This window comes from Phyllostomus discolor, chromosome 2 (assembly GCF_004126475.2).
Source record: "Phyllostomus discolor isolate MPI-MPIP mPhyDis1 chromosome 2, mPhyDis1.pri.v3, whole genome shotgun sequence".
Lineage (NCBI taxonomy): Eukaryota > Metazoa > Chordata > Mammalia > Chiroptera > Phyllostomidae > Phyllostomus > Phyllostomus discolor.
The window spans coordinates 156,145,282-156,161,013 of NC_040904.2; the positions used below are offsets into that span (position 1 = coordinate 156,145,282).

The 15,732-nt window shown below is 36.3% G+C and overlaps 1 protein-coding gene across 1 annotated transcript in view; it reads right to left on the reverse strand.

Annotated features, from left to right (window-relative positions):
* Window positions 1-9,317: 9,317 nt before the first annotated feature.
* Window positions 9,318-15,732, reverse strand: part of MON2 (MON2 homolog, regulator of endosome-to-Golgi trafficking) — a 115,681-nt gene continuing 109,266 nt past the window's right edge. Inside the window, 1 exon segment of the mRNA XM_036018725.1 lies at window positions 9,318-10,992. Within this exon segment, the coding sequence (XP_035874618.1) occupies window positions 10,829-10,992 (164 nt within the window). The 3' untranslated portion in view covers window positions 9,318-10,828.

Consider the following 15,732-nt stretch of genomic DNA (forward strand, 5'->3'; position numbering starts at 1 on the left):
GCCGACTTCCATGAGCTAGATTTGCTGTAGTCCCAGACAAACTACTATTGCCTCCTAAATAGGGATTTTTGCCGTAAATCATCTAAAAGAAAAAGCAAGCAGGGGTTGTCATATAAAAACAGAACGTCCGATTAAGTTCAAGTTTCAGATAAGCGAATACTTCAGTATATGTGTGTCCCTATATTTTAAAAATATGTATCTTAGCTTCAGATCTAACTGGACGTCCTGTATTTTTATCTGCTAAATCTGGCGATCCCAGTAGTCATTACGCTCCAGAAAACCTAGACTACCCTTAACAGGACAGAGGAACTGGAGAGTTCAGATTGGGATTCATTGTGCGCAGAGACTTTGATCTCTTGGATGTCGGAGGGCTAAGATCCAGCTCACAAAATCTGGCAACAACGCATAAAGGGGCATCCGTGTGAAACTCCTCTTTGGAAAAATGAGATTTTTTCCCCTTTCAACCAGCACAACATAATGCTTAATAACAGATCATCTCCGCCAAGAGACTTGACAATTAAAGATTACCTAATACTGTGTTTGCTTTGCCTCTTCTATATGGTATTAGTGACAGAACGGTTTCTTGAAGAACAAGTTTTCAAATTGAAAGCATCCTGCCTAACATGTTTTAAAATAAATGTAATATGCAAATTAAGAAAAAATACGTGCCCACTGACACATCTCAATATTATGCTTATTAATATTTTAAAGCAACTGCTGAAGGTAGTTTGCTTGGGATGTCCATTATGAACTATTTCCAGTTAACAATATTTATGTATTTATTTTTGTGTGTATATAGGAAATACCTGCAATTAAATGCTTTATTTGAGGATGCATAAACAAGACTGTGCGTCACAACGATGCTTACCACTAAGTCTATAGAAACTTTACCAGTAGTTTCATTATGATTCACACCACCTAGTCCTGATAAGCAATGACTGGACTGCCAAAATATCACCCCTCACTGTTTCTCTCACTGCACCGTGGACCACATTATCCTGCACCATAGCAAATGTCATTCAGCATAATGGTACAGATTTTCAAATGGCCCTTAAACAGTTGTTTGGTTGACACTATACAGATACATTACAGCAATGAAGTTTCCAACTAAATGTAGTCATTACCCTATTTTAATTGTATAAGATTCATTTCCACAATTAACCTGTTTTTGACAGTGCTAACACCAATGCACTCATCATCCAGACACAATGAGCTACCAGCAACTCTTTATTTTTCTCCACCCCTAATATCCAGAATCTAAGCATCCTTTCCAAATGTGACTACCTGCAGCTAATCAATCCTTCATCATGGCCTCACAGAAGGAAAATTACAACAGCCTCTATCTTAGCTTTCCCTACTTATAGTCCCTCCACTCTGTCTTGCTCATAACTGCAAGTTTACCTTCCTTAGTTTTATAATTTATTCCTAAAAATAATCCCTCAAAATTCCTGCCATCTCAAATCTAAACTATTTTGCTTGGATTTCTAGGAATTTTATGAATGGACCTCAATTCTTCAGCGGCATCCTTGCTTCACACAACATGAGGACATGTACTATCAGTTTTCTCATAGCTCAGATATGCCTTGCTCACATTATTTGTCTTTACCTGAGATATCCTGCAATATCCTTTGGAACCATCCAAAATCGCCCTTGCCATCAGGACACATTTTAAGTTATATCTCCACCCCTGAGCCTTTTCATTTCTTGACTGGTTTTCCTTCTTAATACTAACAATAACCTGAACCACAGAGGACTAGGCAGAGGTTCACTATTTTATGACTCCTTATTAACCTGTACAGTACTTGTTTTCCACAGTACTTTGAATGCTTGTTTAAGGTCTTACATTCCCTGTAAAACTGTAAACTCTATGAGAGCAGAGAGTAAACCAATGAGAAACACATGATAGGAATTAAAGTATTAATAACAAGAGTGCTGAATTATATACAATCTTGTATTTAGTATTATTTTATGTATGTGGTTTCCTCAACTAGCTGTAAGCGCCTGAGTGAACCTAAGGACTTCCATTGCATAGAGCAAGGACACAGTTATGAGCATATAGTAGATTCTTAACATGCAGTGCTTGTCCCAGTAAAAGGCAAGAAATTGGTCCATTTATGAGAAAGTATAGGTGTTCTGCCCATCTTTAAGTGATATGTACCAAAAGTGTATTTTATTTATGTGACACCCACCTAGCAATTACCATGTGCTAGGGACAGTGCTTCATAACACTCCTTTTAAAATCCTAATAAAGAACTCTATGAGTTAAACACTACTATTAATTCTATTTTACATGAATAAAACAAAACAGGTTAACTAACTTGCTCTGGGTCACACATCTAGGAAATGCCAGCGCTAGGATTTGAACTTAGGAAGTCTGGCCCCAGACTACAGTCTTAGCCACAATGCTTGTAATATAACAAACAAATCAGTAAGCTGTTTAAAACTGTCCTGGACCAATATATAAAAACTCAATGCAGCTCCGAGATCACGGTCATTAGATAATTTTTTCTCTTCACAGTATTTGCAGTTCTTTGTTATGTTCAAATGTGTTTGTTGCAACACCCATTCATAGAAATAGTAGTTGTATAAAAAAATTTCAGCTTTATTCTAGTAAGACTTAGATTTTAATGGAGTGAGACTAGCACGTAGTGGAGAGAACTGCTTCTGAGGGAAGACATGCTACTCTACACAGACTTTAGCTGTGTGACTCCAGGCAAGTTGTCTCAGCCTCAAAACCCTGATTTCCCTCTCTGTAAACTAAGTATAGTAATACCTACTTTGCAGGATTTCTGTGAGGATTATCATTCCTTATAGGACTAATATAGGTAAAGCCCTGGCTCATACATTTCCACCTGACTGCTGGAAATATTTTGTAGAAATTTTTCAGCATCATACATTTATTACACAATTCAGGTTCTCAGAAAAAGAAAATTTAAAACAAATGATTTTTTTTGCAAGGTGGAGGGATGGTCTAGCATTGCTAGACAGGCAATACTAAAATTAGCTTCACTAAATTAAAAATAAATAGGAATGCTTGTAAAGCAAAAGAAATAATTATAAGAGTCTAATCCACTAGAGGATTATGTTTTTGACCTGACCTAGAATTTTTTTTAAGTTCAACATTTTTTGGCCTGGAATGTTAATATAAAGCTCTATATCTGCTTTCTTTCATAACTAATGATAGAGATATTTCATAATGTTCTTCTGTGTATTCTTTTATTTTTTCATTTTATATATTAATAATTTCAACAAAGCTCTCAAAAACACACCTTTCTTATTCTATTTTATAAAACAACTTTCCAAATTAACAGCATATGTAACCCATCTTAAACATATTTAAATCATTACTTACTAAGTCTTGTTAAGCAGACTCAGTGATGTGGGGTATTACCAATGTGTTGAACTTAGGATGAGAAAGCAAACACAAAGTATATTAAAGAAAAAGTGAATCATTTATCATATCTGAAAGTAAATTCTCAAAGTGGTTACAATGTTGAGTTATACTGAGAAAACTAGCACTGCTAGACAATAATTAAAAATCTAGAGTCATGCTGAGTGGTAACTGTAAAGCAAATTAAGGACCTATACAATCACAGCTATAACTATGAAGTTTTTGTGGAAAAACTATCCTTGGCCAGAAAGAAAATCTGTGTTTGAGGCCAAGAGACTTTCATCATTATAATACATAACGGATACATCTCAACCACATAAAAATTGCAGGGAAAGTGCAACAACAGCAGTATTACTTTCAAGAACTGCGTTAGGAGCTAAAAAAGAAACTCACAAAATTAGATAAATATATCCAGTCTGACATAAACACCATATGGGTAACTGCATTAACAGACAGGAGTTGTATGTTTTATGTTAAAATTATGACACAGAAGTAGTAAAGACTGGAAAGCAAGTGCAATTTGCACAGTTGGGTCTGAAGTCTAATATTTTATTTTATTTTTCTAGATAAAAAGAATAAGTTTGTAATATTATAGCTTTGGAATTTTTCTCATATGTTGTAAACTTCATAGAAAGCAGAGTTGTTATATTGTAATAGTTTCCCAAGTAATGGCATGATTTTTATCTTTCCTGCTTGTACTATTTATTGAATGTTAGTTTAAAATAAAACAATGTAACTAAATTTGCAGCAACTGAAAATGGTATCAAAATTCAAGGGTAATTTTCTTTTTCTTATCTGAGAGGCTAGAATCAATCAATCCCACAGTGTAATTAGAAATGTTTCGACTGACCATATCTCTATCACTGTAAGCACCAAGTGCATGGACACCAAAGGTATCCTAGAAAAACCTGGAGTGGAGTACTATAACATTCTAGGTCTTCTGTCAGAAGAATACTGCTCTGTAACAGAAAAACTGAGACAGCTGAAAGACATGGGCAATATGCTGCATCAAATCCTCCTATTTAGAAAACACAAGTCTAAAATAGCTCAAAGCATCTGTCTCCAAAAACAAACAAAAGACAAAAAAATAACCCTAATGTAAACTGATTTTAAAGGCTCCCCTTTTGAGAAAATTGCTATGATCTATCCACATAACAGACAGGACATGATTATTCCAAGTTTAGCTGCTGAATTAATCATATTCAGAGCAATCCCATTCTGTGTGTGTCCTTGGTGCTGAATCCTATGGCTTCGAAAGATAGTAGGAGCTCTAGTCACAAATTTAAGTTGTTCAATTATTTTATGATGTCAGGGAGACCTCACCTTTGAAAAAAAAAAAAGCAACAGTGGCTAAAGCAGAAGGTACTACCAGAGTCTCATTCAATAGACAGTTGGCAGTTAGTGGTTCTACCACTAACATATGATATCTCTTGAATAAGCTATAGGTGAAATTAGAGGAAGAGCTCGAAGAAAAGAGGCAAAGAATGTGAGAGATGAATGAAAGGAGAAAATAAGAAAAATAGGTAAATGTATAAAAAAGAAGGTAAGATAAACATAAAAATTTTTTTGAAGGAAGAAGGGAAAGATCCCATCAGTATGGGATAAAAAGGGAGAAAAATATATAGTCAAAGGTCTTAATTAGGATATATAGTATTACATTGATCAAAAACAACTTGACCCGCCATGCTCCTAGAACAGGACTCTTCTCTGGTTGCCCACACGCCTCCTGCACCTACCATGGCCACCATTCAGCAACTGGTAGGAAGATGGCGCTTAGTGGAGAGCAAAGACTTCGATGAGTACATGAAGGAACTAGGTGTGGGAATGGCTCTGTGGAAAATGGGTGCCTTGGCCAAACCACACTATCATTACTTTTGACGGCAAAAACCTCACTGTAAAAACTGAGAGCACATTGAAAATGTCAGTTCTCATGTAACCTGGGAGAGAAATTTGAAGAAACCACAGCTGATGGCAGAAAAACTCAGACCATCTGCAATTTTGTAAATGGTGCACTGGTTCAACATCAGGAGTGGGATGGGAGGGAAAGCCAGAGGCACACAGGGAGGAACTGAAGTGTCTGGCAACACAGAGAGAGCTGGGGGACAGCTTTCTCACAGACAGAAAGGCAGGCAGAGGCCATTGTCTCTTTTCCGAACCCTCCCCCAACAGAGCCACAGAGCTGACAGTGGGTGCTATATCTGAGGCTCCATCAACCTGGCTAACACTGTTTGCCCCACCCTGGAGACCCTCTGAGACTCTGTCCATCTAATCTACCAGCCCACTCAAGCTGTTAACAGTGGTCTTTCCATATGGATGGCTGGTCTCGGCTCATGCTTCACAACTTTCTAATCCTCTCAAAGAAGCAACAGCTGGCCTCAGTGAGTCCCCAGCCCCTGAACCTCTTGCTAAATGGTCCCAGGCCAGGAACTAGGAGCCACTAGCTGAGTTTCACAGCTTGACTTCACCTGGGAAACTCCAAGCCCAGAACAAGTAGCAGCCATCTCAGATTGCTTTATAGCCCAGGCAGGATGACCCCGGACAAAACACAGGTGGGGGCTGACCTTGCCCTGCACCACTCAGGAAACCTCAGAGCCTGTGCATCCAGTGGAGAGCTACAGACCACATCAGAGCACCACCACCCTGCTCCTGCACAACTGATTCTCCACAGAATTCGAAGGTTGATGGTCAGAGGTCACAGCCAGTCCTTACAGCTGACTGGCCTGGGTAAACCCCTCCCAATGATCTGCCAAAAGCAAGCAAGACTCAACTATAAGAGGAGGGTATACTCAGCCCACACGAAGGATGCACCCTGAATACCCAGCTTGGATGATAGGGGAAGCTGTGTCACTGGACTCTACAGGACACCTACTACATTAGGCCACGCTACCAAGACAGGGATTCATAGCAGGTCTACGTAACTGGTAGAAACAAACACGGGGAGGCTGCCAAGATGAGGAGTCAAAGAAAAAAAAAAACAGATCAAAACTCCAGAGAAAGAACTAAACAAAGTGGAGATAAGCAATCTATCAGATGCAGGATTTAAAACACTGTTATAAGGATGCTCAAGGAAATTTGTGAGGACCTCAACAGCATAAAAAAGATCCAGTCAGAAACGAAGGATTCATAGCTGAAATAAAGAACAACTTACAGGGAAACAACTGTAGAGTGGATGAAGCTGAGAATCAAATCAATGATTTGGAACATAAGGAAGTAAAAAACAACCAATCAGAACAAGAAGAAAAAAGAATCCAAAAAAACGAGGATAGTGTAAGCAGCCTCTGGGACAACTTCAAGCGTTCCAACATCCACATCATAGGGGTGCCAGAAGGAGAAGAGAAAGAGCAAAAAAATGGAAATCTACATGAAAAAGTAATGAAAGAAAACTTTCCTAATTTCGTGAAGGAAATAGACATGTAAGTCTAGGAGGTACAGAGTCTCCCAAACAAGACAGATTTAAGAGACCCACTCTGAGACACATCATAATTAAAATGCCAAAAGTTAAAGAATTTTAAAAACAGTGTGAGGAAAGCAGAGAGTTACCTACAAAGGAGTTCCCATAAAACTTTCAGCTGATTTCTCAAAAGAAACTTTGCAGGCAAGAAGAGATTGGAAAGAAGTATTCCAGGTGATGAAAAGTAAGGACCTGCAACTTAGATTGCTCTATCCAGCAAAGCTATCATTTAGAATGGAAGGGCAGATAAAGTGCTTCCCAAACAAGGTAAAGCTAAAGGAGTTCATCACCACACCATTATTATACAAAATGCCAAAGGGACTCATTTAAGAAAAAGAAGATCAAAACTAGGAACATTAAAATGGCAATAAATACATAACTATCAACAATTGAATCTAAGAAATAAATGAAGCAAACAAGCAGAAGAGAAACAGAATCACAAATATGGAGAACATTAGGATGGTGCCCAGTGGGGAGGGGCAGTCTGGGGCAATGAGGGAAAAGGTGAAGAGATTAAAAATACAGATTGACAGTTACAGAATAGCCAGGAAGGTATGTAAAGAGTAAGTATAGAAAATGGAGTTGTCAAACGATTTACATGCATGAACCAGGGACAGGAACCAAGGAAGGGGTATCACTGGAGGGAGTGGGGGCTGCTGGGTGGATGGGGCAAAGTGGTAGCATTAAAAAAAAAACCCTTAAAAGTAAGCTGTTCTTCCCTGGCTGGGTAGCTCACTTGGTGAGAGCATCATTCTGATATGCCAAGTTTGCAGGTTTGATCCCCGTGAGGGAACATAAAACAATCAACCAATGAATGCATAAATAAGTGGAACAAATTTCTCTCCTCTCCCTTCCCCTCTCTCCCTAAAATCAATAAATTTAAAACATGTTTTTAAAACAAAGAATAAAAACTAAGCTATTCCAAGTTAAAATTTTTAGTTTGTTTCCTTTGTAATTCAAGAAATAGTCAGAAAAGGAGTTTAATTGTTAGCAGATGTCTGTTGTCTAGCAATCTATATACCAGAAGGGACCCCCAAAACCTATATTTTATAAAAAATATGCATTTAGTCTTACATGCTTAAACTTCAGTCACCTTCAAAGTACTCTCCATTTGATGTGATATACCTACCAAGATTTTTCCACTGCTCAAAAGTTTTTGAATTCGTTGACTTTGATGCCTTCAGTGCTTCTGCCATTTTTTTTGTTTCACCTCTTCCACAATGGCAGAACATTTCCCTTTAAGGGTAAACAATAGAAAAGTCACCAGGGTGAGATTGGGTAAGTAGAGAGGGTGGGGCATGGGGGTCATGACATTTTTGGTCAAAAACTACCCAACACTCAGCATGTTGTGGGCAGGTGTGCTCATAATAACCCACCATGAATGGGCAAACATGTTGTGTCTTCAAAAAAAATTCACCGAAGCCGAACACAGCCTTTCATAACAGTGCCAGCTGGTATACGGATACAGAGGGGTTTCTAGAACACTCACCTAGGAGGGGAAGCCTGTACTACAAGGGGACCAGCTCCAGATTATTCTGGTTTTTTTTTTGTGGGGTGGCCCTCCTTCATATACGATAGGCACTGTCAGTGACAAAAGGTATTATGTGGAGGCTTAAAAGTTATGCCTAATGGACATTACTACTACTGTTTCGTGAACTAATCAGAGTCTCAATTGTCCTGCAAAATGATCCTAGCTTGGGCAGCTTTGTTTATGAACTAAAGAACTCAATTCATATCAACAAAACAAGGGCAATGTGTTAACCTCCCAGGTATCAGGATATTTTAGAAGATGTAGCCTAGAGGACTGCTTGACTCAAGGGAATAAATTACCAGTTGTGAGAGATATTCTAGGAGGAAAAACTTGTCAAATTATACCACCAAGCGTGTGGTCCACTTTGCTTGTCATTAAGACTGCCACTGATTACTGTATTATATGGTACTTATACATTCACCAAATTTATGTATTGAGCTATAGGGTATGATCCTGGTATTGAAAGCTAATACAATATTAGTAAACCACTCCGTTTATATAAATATATGTACACACCTTTGATTCACACTCAACTTCCACTTAGAGTATAATACTAATTGCAATTGATCTGTTATTTCTCAAGAATGGACATATTTTTACTTCATCTAAATTCTTGGCAGTATTTTTAACATGTTACTGAACTGGTATACTGCCCTTGTTATTCTAGTTCAATGCTTTATCAGTGATATGCATATTATTCTAATTTCCAATTTAACATAACCAAATACAGAATATAAACTAAATACACAGTTTGAGCAACTATTCTTTACAACTTTCTTTAAGGAAAATGCTGAAGACAGAATCTAGGAAATCCCATATTTTACATGAAATTATAAAATAGAAATTCATTAATTCATGTAAAAAAATACTATCCCCTCAAAAAAAAGATCCAACCATGTGTTTACAGATAATAGAGCAAATTATTACACAACTATGATAGCCTCAAAGTTTTACCTCATTCATTATTTAATTCTAATATCTTCTCATAGTTTTATAAATATGCTGGAGAGGCCTTATTATTAAAATCAAAGCCCTCCCAGCACACTAAAATGATGAGACCATTATGATTTTTATGAAAAATAATTTAAATGTCCTTGAGTCTTACATAAATGGTTACGAAAATTTAACTCAGAAAAAAATATAATAGCATAATCCATAAAACAGAAAACACAGTAAGCTAGGTCAGTTTTTTATAAGGACCAGTTAAGTCAATGTACTCAGGAGCACTTTTCTTCTTCACTAGGGTAGGAAAGTGAAACGAAATTAGCATTTTCTTCCATAACAGAAAGTTTACTATACTTCTAAATGCTTCTCTATCTCCAAAAATACACTTCTCGTTGTTTTAGAATACATACACATTTTATATTTGTGGGTTAGCATAGTTATTTTTCTTCTTGAGAAAACACTACAAAATGAAGCACTGAAATGAACAAAACCTTACAAGTAAAATTTTAGGAAATCTGAAATCATTTTGCCTGATTCATAATTGAAAGGCAGTGATAAATGTTATTAGTCAGTGGGGACAATCAGTAGAAATATAAAATATGAAAGTGTTAAAATCCAGACAGCAAATATAAAAACAGACAGACTTATGTAAAAGCTGGGGAAGATATTTAAAGAAATGAGGTATGATGGAATCAGAGTGCTACAATATATCTCAGTGTATTAAGTTAACCACCTGTACTTCAAAGTTGCAAAATCAGCAAATCATAAATTATTTGCTGCTATATTCACATGGCCTTTCTGGTCAGATGTAGTCACTAGCAACTACGTTTGAAATACTCATTAAGCTAACTGCATGATCATATGGTGAACATATGTGCCGCTGAAGAAGGCAAATTATAAGTAAAAATGTAAGCAAACAATTTTATATTAATAATAAATACAGCATTAAGCATTTAACATTATCAGTGTTTTAAAATTTTAAATAATAAATGCAACTATTTTATACAGAACTGTACCATTTATTATACACACATCAGTTCCTTTTGTTTACAAAGGCTGGTTATAGATAATATGGAATGTTACAGTACCATCTTGCATAAAATTTTATTACACTTTTGTATTTGAAAAAGGGCACAAAAACACCAGCCTAATAAATCTGACTGAATGAAATATCTTTTCTTTCTTTTTAAAAAGTACATCATTAACACATACACCACAAACTGTACATAAGCTCACTTTTAAATCACCAGTTGAAGATACGGTAGCAAGTATGTTGTAGTAGTAACTATCCCTCTCATCAGTTCAATTTATTAAAGGCTTACAATGATGCTCATTCAGAAACCTTTGTTGATAAGCTTGCAATATGAATTACTGAACTCAGGTAAGTACAGTTTAAAGGAGGCCAACAACAGCTGCCGTGAATTATTTGTAGTAAGAAATGTCTTCTCACAGAAGACTCACTGAGGAGCAAACATTCGTTAGGTATCTTCTTTAAATTTATTGTAGCTGGTCAAGATTCTCCATTTTGAACTTTGGATGCTGGTGGCTGCATGAAATCCTTAAAAGGAACTAGTGCCTCTTTAAGTGCAGAGCAGACTTCTGAAGATGAGCAGGTGATGCATTCTACTAGAGTTGGGTATAAGGCAATTACTTGTGCCCAAGTATTTCCATCAACTGTAATGCAAAAAGTATAAAAATCTTAAAAAGGTGGATTAAATATCAAAGGTAATCCAATTAACATAAACACAACCCTTTAAATTCAATGTGATGAAAAAGATTCTAAATTATATGGAGATTCCACAATCTCTTTTAATCTCTGGAAGATTTACTGCAATGTTTGATAAAATATCAAATTTTGATATTTTGATAGGTCAAAATAACACCACCAAGGTCAGTGGGCAGATACATCAATACCAACAAATTTGTTACATATTAAATGACACTGCAACTTTTTAAAAAGGTTTTATTTATTTATTTTTAGAGAGGGAAGGGAGGGAGGGAGGGGGAGAGAGAGAGAGAGAGAGAGAGAGAGAGAGAGAGAGAGAAAGAAACATCAATGTGTGGTTGCTGGGGGTTGTGGCCTGCAACCCAAGCATGTACCCTGACTGGGAATCAAACCTACGACACTTTGGTTCGCAGCCCGCGCTCAATCCACTGAGCTACGCCAGCCAGGGCTGACACTGCAATTTTTGAAGACCTTGGAAGCTAACTCAAGTGACTTAGATAATTCAAACCTTAGTCATTTTCAATATAACTGCCAGAGAATATAGTGTACATTTCAAGAACAATTAGAATACAGTTAATTTTTATGTAGTTATGTGATAAATATAAGCATATTAAATGATTTTCCCTGTAATGTCCTTGATATTGATTTTAATTTAAATGACCACACAGAGATTCATTCTTGTGCTGTTTGATAATCTTTGATGTATACCATTAGACTTAAACTGTAGTGGGGAGGGACTATCATGAACAACTAGTACAGCTGAATGATATTTAGAGAATGGACAAAATTGTTATATCCCAATTAGTTTGTAATTTCCTACTATTCTGAGATCACATATTACACTTCTATTTTCCTATAAGTATGTGTATACTATTGAGAGTGTAATAATAAAACATGATAATACATTTTTCTTACTTATGTATATGACACTGTGGAACAACTCTAAGTTTGGGACACAATATAGCATGAAAGCAAGAACACTATACTGTGCTTAAGGAGCTTTGATTTTATTTTTCACTCCAGCTTACTGAGTGCCTAAAAACCTTTCTGAAATAAGGCAGTGCTGGATATCCCTAATCAAGCCATATAGTTTCTCTTTATCTCAACTTCTGCTGTAGAATAAAGGAAAGTAAACCAAGTGTTCTTAAAGTGACTTCTTAAAAAACTCATGGTCAAGTAAGTTTGGCAAATGTCTATATTGGGGATTTATAATTCACATGAATTCATTAAAGGCTTATAGTAAAAGAATAGCTTTAATTTTATCTAATCCAGGATTTCCAAAGTTAATTTGATTATGAATTTTTTTTCATTTAGTACCTACTGACATAATTCATCACCATTAATATTCATTCCTTGGTACATATCCTGGGAAATGTTAATCTGTTAATTTCATCCCTTCTCCACCCAAACAGGAGCTCCCTTGGAGTAGCGGTGGGAAGAAGAAAAGGGGAGTGGGACTGATGGGTATTAATGAGGGAGGGGATATCAGGCAAAAGCTGTTCTGATTTTACCTGTTTTATATGTTGGGAACCCATATCAGATTTCACTTATAAAAACAATTTTGCTGCTTAATAGAAAACAAACAAAACATTTAACAACCACTGGTCAAAAAAATTTTAAACAGTCTGCTCTAGCTGCCTTCTGTGAAATTTTCCATTACTAATATAACAAAAGATTGCATAGAGAGAGATTCTGGGGAAGTAACAGAAATCTGTCAACTGGCAGGATCTGTTTGATGCCACTATTATGAATGGAACTCTGAAGTCTACTGAGGGCTTGCAACTTCCAGAGAAAAGACTTGACCAGTTTACTGCAGTTAATTTTGGTCAGTGTCAGCTGTTAGCACAGTAGCCGCTACCCAGCCCTCACCCCAGCCATGTGGTAGGCAGCTGTGCACATGTGCCCGAAGCACCTTGCCCACAGCAGCAGAAGCAGGAGGCCAATGTGGATGAAAAGGAACGTCCCTGTACCATCCTCCAAACACCATGATTTCTGTGCTCTGACTGCTGCTTCTGATCACAGAGATACAGACACAGAGACTTCAACAACAAAAAACCAAGTAACTTAATTAAAAAATGGACTTGAACTGACATCTCTCCAAAGGAGATATATAAATGATCAATAAAACACATAAACAGATGTTCAACATCACTAACCATCAAGGAAATAAAAACTACAATGAGATACTACCTCATACTCATTAGAATTGCTATAAAAAACAGAAAAGAACAAGTGTTGGTAAGAATATGAAGAATCTGGACCCTTGTTCATTGTTGGTGGAAATATCAAATGGTATAGCCACTGTGGAAAATGGTATCATGGTTCCTCAAAAAATAAAAAATAGAATATCATATAATCTAGCAATTCCACTTCTAGATATATATATACCCAAAAGCATCAAAAGCAGGGTCTTGAAGAGATATCTGTGCACACATGTTTATAGCAGCATTATTCACAATAGCTAAAGCATGGAAGCAACCCAAGTGTCCACTAATGGATGAATGGATAAGGAAAATGCAGGGGGGTGGGTGTGTACATGCACACAATGTAATATTATAAGCCTTAAAAGGAAGAAAATTCTGCAATATGCTACAATATAGATGAACCTTCATGACATTATACTAAGTGAAATAAGTCAGTCACAAAAAAAACTAATAATGTATGACTCAACTTATATGAGATACTCAGAGTAGTTAAAATCTTTGAGACAGAAAGTAAACTGGTCATTGCCAGATGGGAAGAATAGGGAATAGGGAGTTACTGTTTAATAAGTATAGAGTTTCAGTTACAAGATAAAAAGAGTTACAGAGATGGATAGTGCTGATGGTTGCACAACATTATAAATGTATTTAATACCACTAAACACTACACTTAATAATGGTTAAGATGATAAACTTTATGTTTATCTTATACAATAGAAAATTGAAAAGAAAAAAGATTGCACAGATTGAAACCTATCTAGATTGCCCCGACGGTTCATTACAGGAAAATACAGAAATACATCATTTAAGATAAACATCTTAAACTCTGGAGAAGCTACTTAAAATTTTTAAATTAAAATATTTTTTAAAAACTCACCCTAGATATTGGAGGGCACTTTGGACTTAACTATAAAAAAATGAAAAAGCGATATGCATTGATATGAAAGCTTCTTCGTGATATTTTATGAAGTGAGAAAAAAGTTCTGAACAGTAGGTATAATAAGGGGCACATTCACATGTGTTAAAAACTAGGGGCATACTGAAGTATGTATTTTGCATTTATATAATAAATTTATGGAAAGATCCCAAAACTAATAAAAACGGTTGCCTACAGTAACATAAGAGCTGATCGGGTATAGAACGGAGGAAAGATCTTAAGACTTAAAAAATTTTTCCTTCTATATCTTTTCATATTTTTGAAACATGTGTATGTTTACTCCCTATATTCAAATTTTTAAATAAAGATCAACTAAATATAAGTCCAACAAATGCCTCCTCTTCCAGTAGAAAACCCTAAAATAAATAACCAAAGTGCTAAACAGATGTTGGTTATACACTGGTTCCAAACCTGTAGCCATCCTCCTGAATTCATTTTGAGCTGGTTATGAGCAGTCCAACATATTTTTGCTGAGAAGGCCTGGCTTTGCCTAAGTTATTTCTTTTTATTCTGTTTCTTAATGAAGCTTATCATACCTTTTTATATGTTATTATATCATCTTCATCATTTATGGTTACATTTAAATTAAATTTTCACTTCATATGCCTAGAAGCATAATTCAAACTCTTTTTTTATATTTTCAGATTTTTAAAAGATTTTATTTATTTATTTTTAGAGAGGGAAGGGAGGGAGAAAGAGAGAGAGAGAAACATCAATGTGCGGTTGCTGGGGACCGTGGCCTGCAACCCAGGCATGTGCCCTGACTGGGAATCAAACCTGTGATGCTTTGGTTTGCAGCCCGTGCTCAATCCACTGAGCTATGCCAGCCAGGGCTTCAAACTTTCTTAAACAATTTTTAGCATTAATAATTACAGTGCCATATCCATGGCCCATCGACTTTGTTAAAAAAAAAAATAAAAAGGTTGCTGAGTCTTCTTTCCTTCCCTTTTCTTTCTTCTTCTTTTTTTTTGCGGTTTTATTTATTTATTTTTAGAGAGGGAAGAGAGGGAGAGAGAGAAACATCAATGTGCGGTTGCTGGGGGCCATGGCCTGCAACCCAGGCCTGTGCCCTGACTGGGAATCAAACCTGCGACACTTTGGTTCGCAGCCCGCGCTCAATCCACTGAGCTACGCCAGCCAGGGCCCCTTTTCTTCCTTTATACAAATTCTTGTTAAATTCTTGACAGCTGTCTAAAGAGCATACAAAACAATGAAAGTGCTATTCACTGAAATATACTGGTTATATTTAATATATATATAGCAATAACATGGGAAATAAAGAATTTCCTGTTTATGGAAATTAAGTATAATATATTTTAAATAATCAAACTGTATCTTATAATCTAATAAAGATTTTACTGACTGATCTCTAGAAAGTCAATGCGACTTCCGGCAAGATGGAGGCATAGGTGGACACACCGTACCTCCACGCACAACCAAGATTAGATCAACAACAATTTAGAGCCAGAATAACACCCAGAACTGATAGAGAATTTATCTGAAAGGAAGTCGGACAGCCAAGAAGTTGAAGTAGACCCGTTCATCCAGAC